This window comes from Dipodomys merriami, unplaced genomic scaffold, assembly GCF_024711535.1.
Source record: "Dipodomys merriami isolate MVZ:Mamm:240054 unplaced genomic scaffold, mDipMer1.0.p SCAF_9, whole genome shotgun sequence".
Taxonomy (NCBI): domain Eukaryota; kingdom Metazoa; phylum Chordata; class Mammalia; order Rodentia; family Heteromyidae; genus Dipodomys; species Dipodomys merriami.
The window spans coordinates 14,474,683-14,494,222 of NW_027206512.1; the positions used below are offsets into that span (position 1 = coordinate 14,474,683).

Genomic DNA, 19,540 nt, shown 5'->3' on the forward strand with positions numbered 1-19,540 from the left:
CAGTGCTGAGTGCTGGTATTACTGATTTGTATCCCCATGTCCCACTGCTCTCCCACATCTGTACCAAGCCATTATCCAGTGTCAGAGGCCAGGACACCATCAAGTTCCCTTGCCAATTTCACAGGTAGCTTTATGGTAGTCAGACCCCCTGACATGACTCCTAAGGATGGTAAGCTGGGTGAGTTGGTTTTTACAGGCTGCGTGGCCACTCCAAGCCCTGGTGGAATAGGCTTCCTAGAACTTGCCACATTATGAGGACATGAGGGGATAATAAATACTTGGATAAATGTTCTACTTAGAATATTTGTGCTGATTTTCTTCCTGGGAAATGGTGTTTGCCACTTTTCTGTTTCTTTCCACAGTAGCTCACTTTTCTCTTGTCTTCAGCCAGTGGCTGTAAAGAATTTCCTTGTAGGGAGGAGTCCTGTTTTTGCCTTTCCTAAGAAGCTGACTCCAGGCTTCAGCTGGTTGGGGGGATGGGAAGACTGGTGACTTGTTGAACCACAAACCTCCAGATCTGAGAACCCCAGGGCAGGGCTGGGGCATAAGGGAAGTACCTCACTAAAACCAGAAGGGTGAAGAAGAACTCAGAGGCCTCAAGTCCTCTGCATCAGCAGGCTGAGGCTTACTCCTCACCCCCCTACCCCAAGGACTAGTGGAGATTGCTCCTTAGAAAGACCCATCTCAAAGAGAAACCCTGTGGTGTGACTTTCAGGGTCACCTGCTCACGGAGCAGTCCTGCTCACCTCAATTAACTAGTACCCCCATGCTGAACACACTGCCCTTCCTCCATACCTCCCTCACAGCTTTCGGTAGAGCTTCAGTCATTTGTCCTTGCCTGTGGCAATGCGATAGATACACGGGAGTTTGATGAGGTTGGGCTTTTTTGTTTTGTTTTGTTGCTGATGTTCATTTGTTCTCTGGTTTACAAAGCAATTCATTCTTTTACATACTGTTTCCTCCCCTCTGGGCTCTTCTGGTCCCTTCTGTAGAAGAGGCTGGCACCCTTTTCTGAGTTCAGACTTTACTCTCTCCTTAGGGTCTGAGGATCCCTGTCCCCAGAGTGGTTATTGTCCTTCTCAGCATAGCCCAGCCATCTTGGACAATGATATTAACTAAAATGAATGTCTGTCCAGAGTAGAGAAGGGTGAAATGGGAGTTTTATCCCAGTTCCTCAAAAGTAGAGATGTGTGGGCCAGGATGGTAAGGGCTGAGCTGCTGAGCTTTGGAGTTTGGGACGGTACAAACAGCTGGACCTTAAAGCCCTGCCATTGCCAATCCTATCACAAGCTCCTTCCAGCTGGTGATTCCTCTAGGCCCTGCCACTATGAAGCAATTACTATGGTCATCCTCATTTTAAGAGTGAAAACTAGGCAGGTTCTGATGCCTCAGGCCTGTAATCCTAGTTACTCAGGAGGCTAAGATTTGAGGATAAAGGTTCTAAGCCAGCCCAGGCAGGAAAGTCCACGAGACTCTTATTTCCAGTTTACAACTATAAAAGCCTGAAGTCAAGCTGTGGCAGAGTGCTAGCCTTGAGTAAAAAACAAACTAAAACTCAGGGGCAGTGCCTAGGCCCAAAGTTCAAGCCCCAGATCATGTGTCCACCCCCCCCCCCCCAAGAGTGAAAAAACCCAAGCACCTGTGCAATTAAATAATTTGGCCATGGTCAAGCAGAAGCAGATCAAATTTTAATTACAGTGAAAACTGTACATGAAAAAGAAAAGAAAACTAGTATTTATTTATTTTTGTCTGTCGTGGGGCCTGAACTCAGGGCCTGGGTGTTGTCCTGAGCTCTTCAGCTCAAGGCTAGTGCTCTAACACTTGAGACACAGTGCCACTTCCAGCTTTTTCTGTTTATGTGGTGCTGAGGAATCGAATCCAGGGCTTCATGCATGCAAGACAAGCACTCTACCACTGAGCCACCTTCCCAGCCCTGGTTTTTACTTTTTAAAGAAAATGGTGAAAAGCATATTAAGAAAGATTGTTGGGGAGCAAATTAAGAGACTGATATAATGAAGAGAATCATTCGTTCGAGGCAGGAAAACATAGCCCAAACCTATACAATAAGTCAAAGGAAGCTAAAGCAAATGTAATCAGAGCCTGGCTCAGGCTTCTCAGAATGTCAAACAGATTTATCACATGTTTGCAACCAGAGAACATAGGTGCACAAAACTTAAATGCCATTGATAGAACATTCTAGAGCTGGAAAGAGCATTTTTTTTTTGTCTGTCGTGGGGGCTGAACTCAGCCTGAGCGCTGTCCCTCAGCTCTTCAACTCAAGGCTAGCACCTTACCACTTGAGTCACAGTGCCACTTCCAGCTTTTTTTCTGCTTATGTGGTGCTGAGGAATCGAACCCAGAGCCTCATGCATGTGAGGCAAGCACTCTACCACTGAGCCAACTTGCCAGCCCCTGGAAAGAGCATCTTTTAAATTTCTCTTCCCAGACGGACTTAATAAACCAGTCAAAATACATCTTTAGCTGGCTTTATTCAGAACACCAAAGAGGCCCAAGTCCTAGAAATATGACATAAAGAAGAAATAAGATATGAGACTTATATGCAAGGCACTTGAATGTCCTAGAGGCCACATATTTACATAAAAAAGGTAAAACAAAATGGATGATACTTAAAATACTTTATTTAACTCCATTTACCCAAAATATCATTTCATTTTGTAATCATCATAAAAGCTTTAATGAGATATTTAAAGCTTCTATTTGCCTGGCTGGGAAGGTGGCTCAGTGGTAAGAGTGATTGCCTTGCATGCATGAGGCCCTGGGTTTGATTCCTCAGCACCACATAAACAGAAAAAGCCAGAAGTGGTGCTGTGGCTCAAGTGGTAGAGTGCTAGCCTTGAGCTGAAGATCACAGGGACAGCATTCAGGCCCAGACTTCAGGCCCCACCACCGGCAAAAAAAAATTTCTATTTCTCAAACCTTGCCTCCAGAATCTGGTGTTTGGGATGCTCAGTTCAGATTGATTACTTCTCACATAGTCTGTGGTCACCTTGTTAGTGTGCAGCTCTTTGCTTGAGTTAAGGCACACACACACAACCATAATTTACCCACACGAGGTAGAACAACACATTGAGAGTAGATAGAGACATTGTAAGTACTAAAGGGCAAAAAAAGAGCCAGACATCAATGGTTCATGCCTGTAATCCTAGCTATTCAGGAGACTGAGATCTGAGGATCACCATTCAAAGCCAGCCCAAGTAGACAAATCCATGAGACTCTTGACTCCAATTAGCTATCAAAAAGCCAGAAGTAGAGCTAGCTCATGGTAGAGTGTTAACCTTGAGCAAAATATCTAAAGGAAAGTGCCCAGATCTTGAGTTCAAGTTCTAGTACTGGGGTGCACTCTTTCTCTCTCTCTTTCTCTCTCTCTCTCTCTCTCTCTCTCTCTCTCTCTCTCTCTCTCTCTCTCTCTCTCTCAGACACACACACACACACAGAGCAAAAATGATCTTGAAATGATCAGTATTAATAATATAGTTGTGCTTGCTTTTCCCAGGAATTTGCTTGCTTTTTTTCAGCAAAGTTCATTTCTTTTGGCCAGCATGAAAAATAATTATTAATAATAGCTTCCAATAATTAGATTCCCACATCTTCAGTGACAGTTACTTTTCATATTTTGCAAATGAATATATGTGTGTGTGTGTGTGTGTGTGTGTGTGTGTGTGTGTGTGTGTGTGTGTGTGTGTGTGTGAAAGAGAGAGAGACTTGAATTCAAGTCCTGTCCAACACTCTTGCTTAGCTTTTGCCCTTAAGGCTGGCTATTCTGCCACCTGAGCCACACCTCCACTTTGTACATTTGGAAAAGCCCTTATTTTATTCATATTAAGGGCATGTGTTTTGTTTGTTGTTGCTACTAGGATTTGAGCTCAGCGCCTTCAGGCAGGCACACTCTACCACTTGAGCCATGCCCTTGTCCTAAACATACAATTTGATAACTGATGGTGGAAAGACTCACACGTCTTCCACATGCCTACTTCTGGCAGAAATAACCATGGCTGAAGAGAAACAGAACAGAACACTCACAAGTTTGACCCTTGAGGGGTGTTGCCCCCTCCTTTATTAAGTGCTCAGTAATCGCTTCCCTCCTTTCCACTGTACTCCCTGGAGCCTTTGGCTTGATAGCCCTGCTCTGCCCCCCTCGCAGAATATTCCTCCGCCCCCTCAATTTAACTAAGTCCTTCTCTAAGATGTCCCTGCTCTTATGGAACTTTTGGCTACAAGCTACACTTTCTTCCACTCCATTCCTTTCTCTGTTTCCCAGCACGCCTTCTGGACATTTGAATACAGTTGGTCACCATCTCCAGTTCTTCATCCCCACATTATTTGGTCATCTGTAGTATGTTGTGATGGAGCTAGCTTGGACCAGATCATGAGTTGTGTGTGAATTTCTTCTTAATCTGTCCAGCAACATCATGCGAGGGTCATGAAAAGAGATGTTAGGAATATTTACACCAGGGAAACTGGAAAACACTAAAATTCAGGGCCTTCTTCCTGGGAAGTGGTTCATCAGCACATGCTTTACTCCATCTTAGTCAGCTAAGGACATAAATATCTCCTCATTCTCTCTCCTCTCTTTCTCTCTCTCTCCTTTTCTTTATCTTTAAGTAGTGGTCCAAAAGGTTTCAATTAATAAATAATAAATCACCCTTTTCATTGCTCTCCCCCACCTTCCCTAACTACTCATGTCTTCAAGTTACCTGATACCATTTTTAAATATTTGTCTGCACCCTCCCTCCTTGACCCCCAACTCTCTTGATCACAACTAACCTTCTGATATCTGAAAATTTAAATTCAGTCCTCCCATTCTTGGAGTACAACTTGCCCTAGCAGCTCCTTCATTTCATGGGAGAAGCAAGTTCTTATCACAACTCTTGTCCTAAGGCTCTTTGCTGCATGGCCTCGTCCCCTCCCCACTTATTCTGTATCTGATTTGGGTTTGTGGATTTATCACCCAAGTCTCTCCTGTTCTAATAACCCCAAGCTTCTATCACATTGTTATTTAAACTCCAACCCATAGTCTAACCATATTTTCTTCCTTTGAAATCTACAGGATGTCCCCCAAATGGAAATAACATTACTTCATGTTTACCCAAATTAATACACCACCCTTGCCTTTTGTGCCATAGATAAGCAACTTACTTTCACACACAAAACATGAAAACACCTGCAGATTATTATTACTTTTTTTCTCTAACAAACTGGAAATGGTTTTTGCTGCAGCTGCTATTATGCATTCTTTTGCGGCTGTAGGTATTTTCCCCTTTTCTTTTTTCTGTGTCTGATTGAAATACTGCCTTTGGTCAATTTTGTTTTTATGGAAAGTTTTACAGCTGTATTAAATCTGGCTTTTGTCAGAGGACATCAATATTGTAGTCTCACAACACAAAAATATTCCACTGCAAAAGACACAAACAAAAAGATCCTTAATACCAAAACTTTGAAACACATGATTGCTTTTATGCAGCAGCAACCATAGCATGAGGTCTTAATTTGATTTTGTTCAGAAAACAATTCTTGTCTGACCTCCACTTGCCCTTTTATCAAGCTGGCCTCCCTAATCATTCACTTAACAAGTATTTATTACAGACGATCTGTATGCCAGGCATTTGTCTGAAGTAATGGAGAGTGTCCTGTAAGTCATACAAGATTTGGATCTCGTGAAGGCTACATCAAGGGTGGTAATGGCTGGAACAGATAAAGGAAGCTGACTTCAGAGAGGGGTGAATGCTCTCTCTGTAGGAAATAAACCAGGAGATTCAGAAGTGATGGAGCCACTGGAGGTGATGGAGCTACTGGAGGTGATAATCTATATCTCTAGCACCAGGCTGTGGTCCTCAGGTACCTGACCCAGGCCATCTTTCAATGCTATAGTAATTTTTCCATGTGTGATTCCCTTTTCTTGAGGAACATCAATCTCTTGCTTACAGTGACTAGCTATACAAATCTAAACAACTGTCCTCTATCATCAAACGTAAGTGAGATGCCAAGGACCAGAGTGCCGGCCAGCCAAAAGCAAGGAACAGGATGGGTCTGAGTGACTCTCTGAGGAAGTTCCTCATGTCTGCTTTGGGGCAAGGACTTAGGACCTGTGGGTGACTTACTCACTTTATACTCAGGATCACCTAGTCTAGCTGTGTCATCTGAGTTCCACACACACAGGGCTAAGGGCTGGGTGGAGACATCATCTTTGGTGTACTATTAGCATCTCACACTCTACAATGTTTAATTCCTTCTCCTCCTCCATCCTTATCTGCAGTGCATCACCTGTTCTTCATTTCAGTAAGTGATGTTACTATCTTCTAAGGTACTTCCTAAGTCTAACACTTAACTCCTTCTCCACATAGAATTATTTACCAAACCAATTTTTTTCCACATGTTTTCCCATCCCTTCTAAGCAAGATAACAACTAAAAGTTAAGAGATACATTTACTTAAGAGAGGCGGTGCACGCCTGTAATCATATCCCTTGAGAGAGATTGTCATTTCAAGACCAGTCTGAGCTATAAGATAAAACCTTGTTTCAAAAAACTGAAAATCAATAATAGTGGTACATTCTATCATGTCTTCCAAACAGTTCTCCAAAGCTTCGCACTTTGGCCAGAGGTTTGTCTCCTGCATACTTGAGATTTGGTGGCACCAAAACAGACTTTCTCATTTTTGATCCTAAGAAAGAACCAACCTTTGAAGAGAGAAGTTACTGGAAGTCTCAAGTCAACCAGGGTAAAACTTTTTAAAGATGATATTTTTTTAGTTACTCATGTCAATCTTAAATGTTATAGTTCACGCACACAATTAATCAGAGATAAAGGATTACTTCCTCCCTCCCCCAACCCTTAAGCTGACTTGTGGAGAAGACCAAACAAAAAGAAGAAACTGTGGGCAGGTTTCCTTATTGATTTTTTTTTATGACTGTGAGACTTCACAGAAAAGAATGTTTGGTAGAAATGGAGTTATAAATAAATACAACAGAGGTTAGTGCTGAAGGACCGAGATGCCAGGAAGGAGCGTGTGGGTAGATATCTAACTGAAGGGAGTTTTTCTAGCTGGCAGTAGTATTTGGAACCAGTAATCAGATATTGGGCCAGCAATAGGTTGAAAGATATTTATTCTGGAAGAAAGATCTAAGGAAGGCTGTAGAGATCCACTCTGCTTCTAAGAATTGAATTCAAGACCTGATTTACTGGCTGATGTTTCTGAGACTTTACTCATTATGTTTATCACCTGAGGGAAGTTGGAATATTTCGGTCCCTAGACTCACCCTACATTCTGACTTTAGCACGCTTGTCAGATGATTCTGATATTTGAAGTCTATGGGGGGCTGGGAATAGGGCTCAAGTTGGCCCAACTGCAAAGGCCTGAGTTCAAATTCTTAGGTCCCAAATTCAAATTCCCTTACCACCAAAGAAAAGTCTCTGAACTTCCTCTGAGAAACCTGTTTTTTGGTGTCAAGAGTATTTGTCCTAAGACTTCAGGAGTGTTAACAGACATTAAATAGTTAAATCAATATCCAGACAATTATTAAATACATCATAACATTGTTGACCTAAAATGATAATTATATAATATGCATATTAATTGTAGGAGTTATTTCCTCTATTATATATTTTCTTTTTATTTCTTTCCTTCCGTTAGAAAGTACAGCAGCTACTCAGATGTTGGGCTGGAATTAGCAGAGTAGTAATTAGGAAATTTGGAAACAGGCAAGAGGGTTCTCTTTGAATAATACTTGGAATAGTTCATTACCACTTGGCATTTCCTCACTCATTGTATACTTCAAAATGTCTCTTGAGTTCCAACAGGAAATGGTCCTTTCCACATTTTTATTCATTATCCCGGTGGGGGGTGGAAGGTGGGGGGGGAGGGACACTGGGATTAGCCCAGCTCCTCTGAAACATCCTTTGTTAGCACAGGGATGGAAGAGGCACTTGCCTCATAGGGCACTGTTTCCCAGGAAGGAAGTCATTGGCCAGTCAGCTGGCTTTGGCAGCCAGGGCCTGGATGCCCTGCTGCCTTGTGATAAGGAAATGCATACTTCCTGACAGGATAGTGGTGGGGTTTTCTAAGTGCACATTCTATGGTCCCTCAATCCTGGATACTACTAAATTTAAATACAGAAAAGCTAGCTAAGTGTGGTGGCTTAAGCCTACCTATTCAGGAAGTGAAGACCTGCAGGAAGAAAACCTTGAACAAGGTTCAAGGTCAGACCAGGCAATAAGTTCATGAAACTTCATCTCAACCAATTAAAAAAAAAGCTTTGCTCAGTGCTATCCTATCATCCCAGTGATGCAGAAAACAGAAACTGGAGGATTACAGTCTGGGCTCACCTGACACAAATGCAAGACCCTGTTTATAAAAAAAATCATTAAATCGTATGAGTAGTAGGGAATTGGGGTAAAATGGGAGATGACTGAGGATGAGCATGGTACAAGTAGTTTGCATGTATGAAAACAGAGCCTCTTGAAATTGTTTTAGGAAAGGAGAAAAGTTGTTTTAACTAGGGAAAGTATAGAGGGGGTGAGATTGTTCTAGGTACCTCATATCCATATATGGGAAGACCCGCAATGAATCCCCCATTGTACCACTAATGTGCATTAATAAAAATATTTTGAATTTAAGGAAAGAAAGATAGCAAGCAAAAAGGGCTAAAGGCATGGTTCTAGTGATACAGCAGTCCTGAGTTCGAACCCCAGTACCATAAAAATTAATAAAAAGAGAGGAGAGGAGAAGAGGAGGAGAAGGAGATGGAGATGGAAGAGAAGGAGGAGGAGAAGGAGGAGGAGAGGAAGAAGATTCTTGCCTGATCCTCATTTCAGTGAAAGAAAATCACCACAAGGCAGATATGATCTATCACACCCATGTTGGCATTTGGGGATGTTGTTTTGTTTGCTAAATAGCCAAATTAGGTCTTGAACACACAATCTTCCTGTTTTATCCTCCCAAGTGCTGGGATTATAGGAAGGTACCACCTGACCCAGCTGTATTTTGAAAATAGACCATAAAAGAGCTGAACTGTTTCTTTCTTCTGAATTACTACATAAATGAAAATCATGGGGAGGGAAACGGGAGAAAACGAGGAAGAGAGTAATACTGTTCAACAAGAAATGTACTCATTTCCTTATGTAACTGTAACCCCTCTGTACATCACCTTTACAATCAAATTTAAAAATTAATGAAAGTCATGTCTGATATCCCACATCTGGTATATGGCCAATATTTCTTAGGGAAAAAAACGACCTGCCCTTTGATTTTTGGGGTGAGTGGTTAGCCAAGCTTAGCACATGGAACAGAATAAATCTTTCTCTGACCTCATACTTAATAATCAGAAGCTTACTTATTCTGCTTTGACCACATAGTAACTAAGTAAATGCGTTAAGTAAATATGTGTACAGGATTTCAGCTTCCTTGCTGTAGAAATGTTTTCACTTCTCTTTTCCACTTGCAGATATTTGTAAATCTGGATCCCTCCCCTATGAGGTGGAGAAAAGGCTACAGTTAGAGTGGCCCTTCCAGGAGCAGAGGCTGCTCAGAGAACAGTACCAGAAAGAGTTCAAGAACAGCACCTACTCAAGTAAGGAATGGGGCTGCCACAGATCTTCCAGTCACAAAGAACCTTGGGTCAGCTACATTTGGAGTGTACCTTGAGGCAGTTGTACAAAACTCTCCAATGCAATATTGTCAGGAGTTCATAGGGGTGCTAGGAGAGGCCTAGGTACAGCTCAGTGGTAGAGCACACAGGTGTAGGCCCTGGGTTCAATAACCAGCATGGTAAAAAGAAGAGTAACTCGGAAATCTTGAGCACAGATCTTCTAGATTTTTCCATGTTTTCTAACTTTGCCTAGTAGTTTCAGAATAAACATCTTCTAGAACTTGGCCTCTTACTTTCAGAGTAAGCTGCAGCCATCAATCAATTATAAATGAGTGCTGGCCTTTACTACTCTCAAGGACTAGAGAGTCAAGCAGGAAGATATTCCTCATGTAAAAAGTCATTTGTTCTTTGTCCATCCCCTCCCAGAAGTAACTCAGAAAATCCCAGATTTGAAATCCTACCAAATCCAATTATGTGTTCATCAGATTAGGGATGTTTAGTTGGTAATGTCTGTGTAAATATACCAAAGTTTAAAGAACTCTGAAATCTGAAATGCATCTGATCCTAAGCATTTCAGATAAGAGCGAGTCATACTATAAGTTGACAAACAGCCTTGGTCAGAGCAACCTAAGTCATACCAGACAATTAGGAGGTAGAAATTAGGCCAGTTCATAACCTTGCAATGACCTGTGAATATTCAGATCTTGGCCACCAGGCACTTTTGGTTTTTACCAGTATTCACTCAACCAAGACATTTATTTCCACTCACCGAAAGATTTCCAGTCTTCCAAACAGAATGACATGTCCTACAGGGCTTTAATGCAAATGAAACAAGCATTCTAGAACTTTGAATTACATTTTTCTTTAAATGCTGATGTTTTATGACATTGCTCAGGGTCCCTGTTAAGGGAATGCTTGCTCAGATACTCTGAAACTGTCTACTTTCATATGGTAGAAAAGACATTATCTTGACTTGGCTTATTTAGGGTGTGTGTGTGTGTGTGTGTGTGTGTGTGTGTGTGTGTGTGTGTGTGTGTGTGTGTGTGTGTGTGTGTGTGTGTGTGTGTGTGTGTTCTAGTACGGGGTTTGATCATATGGTAGAAAAGACATTATCTTGACTTGGCTTATTTAGGGTGTGTGTGTATGTGTGTGTGTGTGTGTGTGTGTGTGTGTGTGTGTGTGTGTGTGTGTGTGTGTGTGTGTGTGTGTGTGTGTGTGTGTCTAGTACGGGGTTTGATCTCAGGGTGGGGTCTTGTCCCTTAACTTTGCTGCTTACAGTTGGCACTCTCTATCACTAGAACCACAGCTCCACTTCCAGCTATTTGGTGGCTAACTAAAGATCAGAATCTCATGGACATTCCTGCTTAGGCTGGCTTTGAACTGCAATCCTAAGAACTCAATCTCCAAGTAGCTAGGATTATAGGTGTGAGCCACCAGTACCTAACTATAGTATAAGCATACTTTATCATGTCTTGCTTAACTGAACTCCACAGGTATCAGCAATTTTTCCAAATTAAAGGTTTATTGCAACTCTGCATCAAACAAGTTTTCCAGCACCATTTTTCCAACAGTGTGTACTAGTGTTGCATTTTGGTTGTGTGTGTGTGTGTGTGTGTGTGTGTGTGTGTGTGTGTGTGTGTGTTCTGGTACTAGGACTTGAACTCAGGACCTTGCACTATTGCTTGACTTTTTCACTCAAGGCCTGCACTCTACCATTTGAGCCATACATACCTCTACCTCTGGCTTTTTTTCTGGTTAATTGGAGATAAGGATCTTTTAAATATATTTGACAGTTGGCTTTAAGCCATAATTCTCAGATCTCAACCTCCTGAGTAAGATTATAGCTGTGAATGAGCTACCAATGTCCTGTTACAGTTTGGTGATTCTTAAAATACATCAACTCTTTCATTATTCTACCAGTTGTGGTAATCTGTGATCTTTGATGTTACTATTATATTGGGGGAACTATTAAACTATAAACCATAGCAAACTTGGGGACTGGGAATGTGGCTTAGTGATAGACTACTTGCCTAGCATGCATGAAGCCTTGGGTTCGATTCCTCAGTACTACATAAGCAGAAAGAGCTGGAAATGGCACTGTGGCCCAAGTGGTAGAGTACTAGCCTTGAGCACAAAGAGGTTTAGGGACAGAGACCAGGCCATGAATTCAAGACCAAGGACAGGCAATATATAAGTAAGTAAGTAAATAAATAAATAAAATATAGCAAACCTAATAAATATTCTGACTACTCCACCAGCCTCTATTCCCATCTCTCTTCTTCTTCATAGACTCCCTTCTTCCCTAAAAGTGAAGAGTATTAAAATTAGGCTGATGAGTGACTTTACAGTGACCTCTAAATATTCAAGTGCAAAGAAGAGCCACAATCTCTGATTTTATTTCTGTTTTCTGTTTTCTTTGTGCCAGTAGAAGGGTTTGAACTCAGGGCCTCACTCACTTAGATACTGTACCATTTGAGACATACCTCCCCATCTGGTATTTTTGCTGGCTAATTGGTGATAAGAATCTCTTGAATTTGTCTGCCTGGGCTGGCTTTCAACCGTGATCCTCAGATCTTAGCTTTCTGTGTATCTAGGACTACAGATATGAGCCTTTAAAAGGAGCCTGATACATTTCTCATTTTAAACCAAAAGCTAAGAATGATCTAGCTTAGTGAACCAGATGTAGGTGCCTCATGCCTGTAATCCTAGCTACTCTGGAGGCTAATATCAGAGGATTGTAGTTTGAGGCTGGCCCAGGCAGAAAAGTCCCCGTGAAACTCTTATCTCCAATAAACTACTCAAAAACTGGAAGTAGTTGGACTGGAATGTGGCTTAGTGGTAGAGTACTTGCCTAGCATACACGAAGCCCTGAGTTTGATTCCTCAGTACCATATAAACAGAAAAAGCTAGAAGTGGTGCTGTGGCTCAAATGGTAGAGCACTGCTAGCCTTGAGTACAAAGAGACACAGGGACATCACCCAGCCCCTGAGTTCAAGCCCCACAACCAACAACATAAAAGACATTGTTAGGAAGACTTACAAAAAGCTGGAACTGATGGAAAACCAGACCTCTTGCATCAAATAGCCAAGTTCTGAATACAAAAAAAAACTTATTGAAGGAAATTGAAAATTCTATGCCAGTGAACACATATCTAATTAAAAAGAAAAAAGCAAAACAGTTTTATTGCTGATAAGGAGAAGGCTGAGACTGGAGAGAAAGCTGCAGAAGGAAAGTTTGAAGCCTAAACCAAGCACCATGCTCATTCCTATAATTCTAGTGGCACAGGAGACTGAGATCTGAGGATCACAGTTCAAAGCCAGCCTAGGCAAGAAATTCTGTGAGACTCATCTCCAATTAACCATTAAAAAAAAGCCAGAAGTGGAATTGTAGCTCAAGTGATAGAGTGTCAGTAGTAGGTGAAAAAGCTGAGGGACAGTGCCTGGGCCCTGAGTTCAAGCTCCCCACACCCGCAAAAGAGAGAGAGGGAAGAGGAAGGGAAGGGAGAGGAGAAAAGTTTGCAGAGGTAACTGAAGTTTAAGGAAAAACATTTCTATAGAAAGACTAAAAGTGCCAAATAATGCACATGCTGATGGAGAGGCTGTGGCAAATTTCCAGATAATCTACCTCAAAAATTGAGAAAGGCAGCTACACTAAACAACAGCTTTTCAATGTAGACAGAACAACCTTATATTGGAAAAAAAAATGAACTTCTAAGACATCCATAGCTGAAGAGGGAACGACAGTGACTGCTTTCAGAAGTTCTCTTGTTAGGGATTAATGCAGCTGTTAACTTTTAAGTTGAAACCAATGTTCAGCCAGTCCTCGAGAATCACACTAGATCTATTCTGTCCATTTTGTAAGCAGAACAACTAAGTCTGGATGACAGCACGTCCACTCTTGAAAGGTTCGAAAACAAAATTCTTTCAAAATATTGTTGCTTATTGACAACATATCTGGTCACCCAAGAGGCTCTGATGCAAATGCATAACGAGATAATGTAGTTTGGGGGCCTGCTAACCTAGGATTCATTCTAAGTACTGTTAACAATATTCTTGACCAATGGGAGGGCATCAACAATAAGTTGGGCACCTGTGGTTCCTAGTAATCCTAGCTGCCTAGGAGGCTGAGATTTGAAGAATGGCAGTTCAAGGCCAGCTTGGACAGAAAAGTCCACTATACTTCATGTAAAAGTTAACCTGCAGAAAGCAGGGCTGGAGGTGTGACCCAAGTGGTAGATTGCCAGCTAACCAGCAAACTTGAATTCAAATCTCAGTACTGTCTCCTCAACCCCTAAAATATCAAGATAGCATAAGAATTTAGAAGAAGTTGACTCCAACTGTCATGGAATACATGGAGGGAATTAAGACTTCAGTGAAAGAAATAAATGAAGATGTGGTAGAAATAGCAAGAGAAGCAGAAATAGAAGCAGAGGTGACTGAATGCTGTGGTTATACGATAAAACATAAATGGATGAAGAATTGTGTCTATGGAAGAGCAAAGAAAGTGATTTCTTGAATGGAATCTACTCTTAGTGAAGATGCTGTAATGACTATTGACATGACAGGGATAAATTTAGACTATTACATAAACTTAGTTGATAAAACAGCCTCAGGGGTTCAGAGGATACATTCCAATTATGGAAGAGGCTCCTTTCTGGGTAAAGTGCTGTCAAACAGCATTGCATGCTACAGAGAAATCTGTCTCCAATGGAAGAGTCAATTGATGAAATCAGCTTTATTGTTTTATTTTAAGAAATTACCATAGTCTCCCAACCATATCCTGATTGGTCCACAGCCATCAACATCTCAGAAAGCCCTCCCACAGGAAAATATTTTTAAAAATGATGACTTGCTGAAGGTTCAGGTGATCATTAGCCTTTCTTCTAGCCTGGGCACTGTCCCCAAGCTTTTTTGCTTAAAGCTAGCATTCTGCCACTGAGCCACAGATTTTTAGTTTTTGCATATTTTTATAACTTACAAAAAAGTGGTGCATAAGGAATTAGAGAATAGATTACATGTTCATGGTTAACATAGTTTCATATATTTTGGAGTTCTTAAGTGAAGAGGAAATGATTCTGACATTTTAATAAACTTGATTTCTTGTTGAATTAAATTTGACATAATGCATGACCACCTCAGATCCCATTAAAAAATAACAGAGGGTTGTCACCAGTGACTCACTCTTATAATTTGAGATACTTGGTCTGGGAATGTGGCTCAATGGTAGAGTGCTTGCCTAGCATGCATGAAGCCCTGGGTTTGATTCCTCAGTACCACATACACAGAAAAAAGCCCGAAGCGGCACTGTGGCTCAGGTGGTAGAGAACTTTGAGCTTTGAGCCACAGGAGCTCAGAGACAGTGTCCAGGCCTTGAGTTCAATCCCCATGACAAGCAAAAAAAAATAAATAAATAAAAGGAAAAATAGAAAAAGAAAGAAAGCAAGCAAGAAAGAAAGAAAGAAAAAAGAGAAAAAAGATACTTAGGAGATTGAGATTGGGAGTATGTGATTCAAGACCAACAATAGCTGGTACTCAGGTGTGTGGCTTAATTTCAGCTGTGCAAAAACATAAATAGGAGGATCATGGTCCAGGCTGCCCTGGGGAAAAAAAAAACAAGAACCTATCTCAAATATAACCAGAAAAAGCAGGACGGGAAGCATGTCTCAAAACAGTAGAGTATCACCTAGCAAGCATGAAGTCTTGAGTTTAAACCAAGTACCACAAAAAGTAAATAAAGTAAAAATGCAGAAATGACAAGAAGTATGAGAGATCTACAGTAGTAAGTTTTTATTTGTAATAATTTGTTAGGAGAAGATCATCTAATATTAGATAATCAATGGATTCCTGATGGGGATGGAGTCATAGTCAACATTTTACTAGTTTATCTTCAGTTTCTACCTTATATGATCTTGTTGTTACCAGTATAGTAGGTTTCCAACAATTTTACTGGCCTCTGTTACTTAGACCTTCCTAGTTCCTATAGCAGGGAACTCTCTTCCTTTGCCAACAGTGCTCCTGGGTGATTATATAACTCCAGTCACTCCACTGGCAATGCTACAGTGTATAACAAATACAGATGTTTTCTTTATATTGGGAAACATTTGATCTCTTGTTTTTGAAGTTCTCAGTTTCAATCTGTCTGAAAAGGAAACATAGTTAGAAATCTACCATGTTCAACCTGAGTACTTAGTCATTATAGATGACAAATGTTTAAGAAGTTAGTAAGTGCTTCCCTCGTAGTTCTGATCTGTGGCTAAGGTAGGGATGGCTGTGTCTTGGGGAGTATCATTCAGTGGAAAAGAGAGTGAGAAAGAGAGACAGACAGATAGTCTTCTATAGCAAGAATGTGTTCAGTGCTTGGTTAGTGGCTTGTCTGCCTTCACACAGCGTCCTGGAAGATACAGGCAAGTTTTCTAACGCCAAGTTCTGTTGGGTGTTATGTTCTACTTGAGTAGAAGATGACAAAACCAGTTGTCCTGAGAACATACTCACACCATAAACCTGTTTGGGCAGGAAACAAAGTAAAATTACAGGTGTCATTCTGGATGTCACCGTGGACAATAGTGTGTTCCCTTATTAAACTATAATTATATCTAATAAGCTAATGCCATGCTTTCCTTTCTTCTACCTCTTTCTTATCACTCCTCCCCAACACTCAGTCCTTCTGGATACAAGAGCCTCTCCTAGCGAAGGAGTCTCTCCTATTTTATAAATTGTTATCTGGGTTATTTTCATGCCACGGATCTTTCCTGGTGAGCGTTCAGAAAATAATTTAGAATAGGATAGCTGTGAGTTTCCTTAGTTTCTCCTACTTGGAGGAAAACGTAGGTTGGGTAGGTTTTCTTCTTAGTTTTATTTTATTTTGTGCCAGTGCTGGAGATTGAAACTAGGCCTTGGGTGCTGTCCCTTAACTTTTTGCTCAAGGCTGGCACTCTACCAACTTGAGCCACATGTCCACTTCTGGCTTTTTGCTGGTTAATTGGAGATGAGAGTCTCACAGATTGTCCTGCCCAGGCTGGCTTCGAATGGCAATCCTTACATCTCAGCCTCCTGAGTAGCGAGGATAGTAGGTGTGAGCCATTCAAACAAGGCTTATTTTTATTTTTAAGAGTAGAGTCAACTTCTGGGTAACTTGGTGCACAGCTACAATCTCAGCTTCTTAGGAGGCAGAGATAGGGGATAATGGTTCAAAGTCAGTCCAGGTAAAACTTAGAGACCTTATCTTAAAAAAAAAAAGTAGAGTTTGGGAAAGATGGGGGAGAACGTTGGAAGAGGTGGCTTTGATTAAGAGGCCTTATACTCATAATATGACTTGTCAAATTGAAACTTTTTTGGGTAATATGTTAAATATTTTAAAAAGTTGGTTTGAACTCAGAAATACTTAGTTTTTATTCTTCGAGATGTTACTGTTTAAATTATGTTATAGAGTATGGGTAATAGAATTTCAAGGTACATAAGTTCCAGTGCATTTGGAAGAATAAAAAATAGAGGAATAACGGAGGTGGGATTGTCTATATTGTCTAATATGCAAGCATTCTAGGCTTTCTGAAAATGCCACCATCTTTCCAAGAGGCTAGTATATCGTATCTGGAAGGGTTTTCATGACGTACAACTGGTTTTTCCTTGTGTCCTTTCCACCTTGGTTTTCTGGGATAGATAAGTGCTTGTGCTCCTTCAACATTTCATCCATTGCTAAGGCCCTGTAGGGCTAAGGTGGTAGCTTATAGTTGGGTGAGCTGGAGCTCTAGGGCTCACGTGAGAACTTCCTGATCCAGGAAGCTTCTGCATGATTTTGTAGTGTTTAAGCTTATGACACTGTGTAACTAGGTAGCTGAATTACCACTTTATCATAGGCTCTGCTGATAACACTCTGATCAGAAGGCTGTGGCCTTAGTTTAAGCCCTTGCCTTGCTGGGAATCTGTTTACTCACAAGTGGGGGGTTGCCGTAGGCTCAGATACCTCCCAAGGCTATGTTGTTCTAAATTGTGGCTCTAAGACCCAAGGGAGTTGCAAGCTTCTCAGACCCTGATGTGTGTCACTCCTGATGATTGGCCACAGCTCTGTGGAAGTGACACAGCAAAAGTCACATACAACACCTGAAGCAGCTTGTTGGGTGGTGCCCCTTCAGCAGGTTCTGTTGCCTGTACTGAATCCGCCCTTCACTGCTGCAATCCTCCCAGGGATTTAGGCCAAAGTTAGAAACAAAACTGGAGCAAGCTTTCCAGATCAGTACAGTTTGGGGTTTATTTTGTACCTAGAAGCATTTGGGAGTGAATTTCAGTTTCACAAATGACTCTGAAATACACATGAAAATCATAAAGACTTACTATGCATAAGATTAGTGATTTAATCGTTATTTATTTATTTATTTATTTTTCCAGTCCTGGTGCTTGAACTCAGGGCCTAAGCACTGTCCCTGAGCTTCATTTGCTCAAGGCTAGCACTTTATCACTTGAGTCACAGTGCCACTTCAGGCCTTTTCTGTTTATGTGGTACTGAGGAATCAAACCCAGGGCTTCATGCATGCTAGGCAAGCACTCTACCACTAAGCCACATTCCCAGCCCAAGATTTAAACACCACACTTAAAATTCTGTTGTTGCCACTGTGATCACAGACCAGCTAATGATTCGAAATCTGGGTACAGGAGTTCCCAAACTTGTATCGTACTTAGTGTCACTGTAATTTATTTGTTCGTCTGTTTTGTGACAATGATGGGGCCTGTTCTCAGAGCTTGGGCGCTGTCCCTTTGCTTTTTCACTCAAGGCTCATGCTATACTCCTTGAGGCACTGCTCTATTTACAGCTTTTTAGTAGTTAATTTGAGTCCCATGGATTTTCCTGTTCCAGCTGGCTTCCAACTGCTCCTCAGACCTCAACCTCCTGAGTAGCTAGGATTGCAGGTGTAAGCTACCAGCACCCAGCTAGTAATTTTATTTTTCACAGAATACTTGGATTAAAAGAAATATCTGAAGCTTGATTATTAAAACATTAGGTTTAAACAAATTAATAGTAATAGTCTTATCAAGCTCAACAGATGTGGATGTTTTCCCCTGGCAAACTTAAAAGGCCGTAATATGCCCAATGAGTAGGATGGCCCTGTTAGATGTCAGATGAATGACAACTTCTTTAAGTATGCAGTATTCTCAACTAGTAAGAATGCTGTCCTGTCAAGACGTATTATATTCATAAGCTGCTTTGTTGAATGGCAACTCCTTTGTATAACTACTTACAGATAATATTCAAAAAAGAATGCTCTTGTGTCAAATACTATATACACATACATATACACATTATATGTACACTACACTACACACACACACACACACACACACACACACACACACTGTGACACACACACACACAGTGCTTGAGCATTGTCCCTGTACTTTTTTTGCTCAAAGCTAGTGCTGTACAACTTTGAACCAGAGCTCCACTTCCAGTTTTTAAGTGGTTAATTGGGAGATAAGAGTCTCACAGACTTTCCTGCCTAGGCTACCTTCAAACCATGATCCTCAGATCTGAGCCTCCTGAGTAGCTAGAGCTGCAGGCACGAGCCATTGCACTGGCTTACTATCTTGTGTGTTTATTTGCTAACCCTACAAGAATGACCAAAAATTCACTGTGGCGCCCTAGGATACCCTGGCAGTAGTTTAAAAACCACAGGCCTATAGCCCTAGGCCAGTGTTTAAATGTAAGATTGTATTTATTTTAACACATTACACGGGAATTTAAAAAAAGTCTTATTAAATATAATTTGAGTTACCTTTGTATTTTATAATTGAGTGAGTAGAGTTATTTAGATTACAAAAGGTAGGATATATGCTAATTAATGACCATCTGCTTTGAATATTGAACACTGAGCCATCAACTGTGGTGTCCTGATTTACCTTCAGTCACCTGAGTAAAACCAGAGTCCCAGACTTGATTTTCTTGTGCT

General features: G+C 41.1%; 1 protein-coding gene across 2 annotated transcripts in view; it reads left to right on the forward strand.

Annotated features, from left to right (window-relative positions):
* The window catches only part of Hpse (heparanase), a 52,994-nt gene that overhangs the window by 1,227 nt on the left and 32,227 nt on the right, over window positions 1-19,540 (forward strand). For both annotated transcript variants that reach the window (XM_070013156.1, XM_070013157.1), the window contains exons 2-3: window positions 6,592-6,737; window positions 9,460-9,585. In XM_070013156.1, coding sequence (XP_069869257.1) covers window positions 6,592-6,737; window positions 9,460-9,585 — 272 coding nt within the window. The remainder of the gene's footprint in view (window positions 1-6,591; window positions 6,738-9,459; window positions 9,586-19,540) is intronic.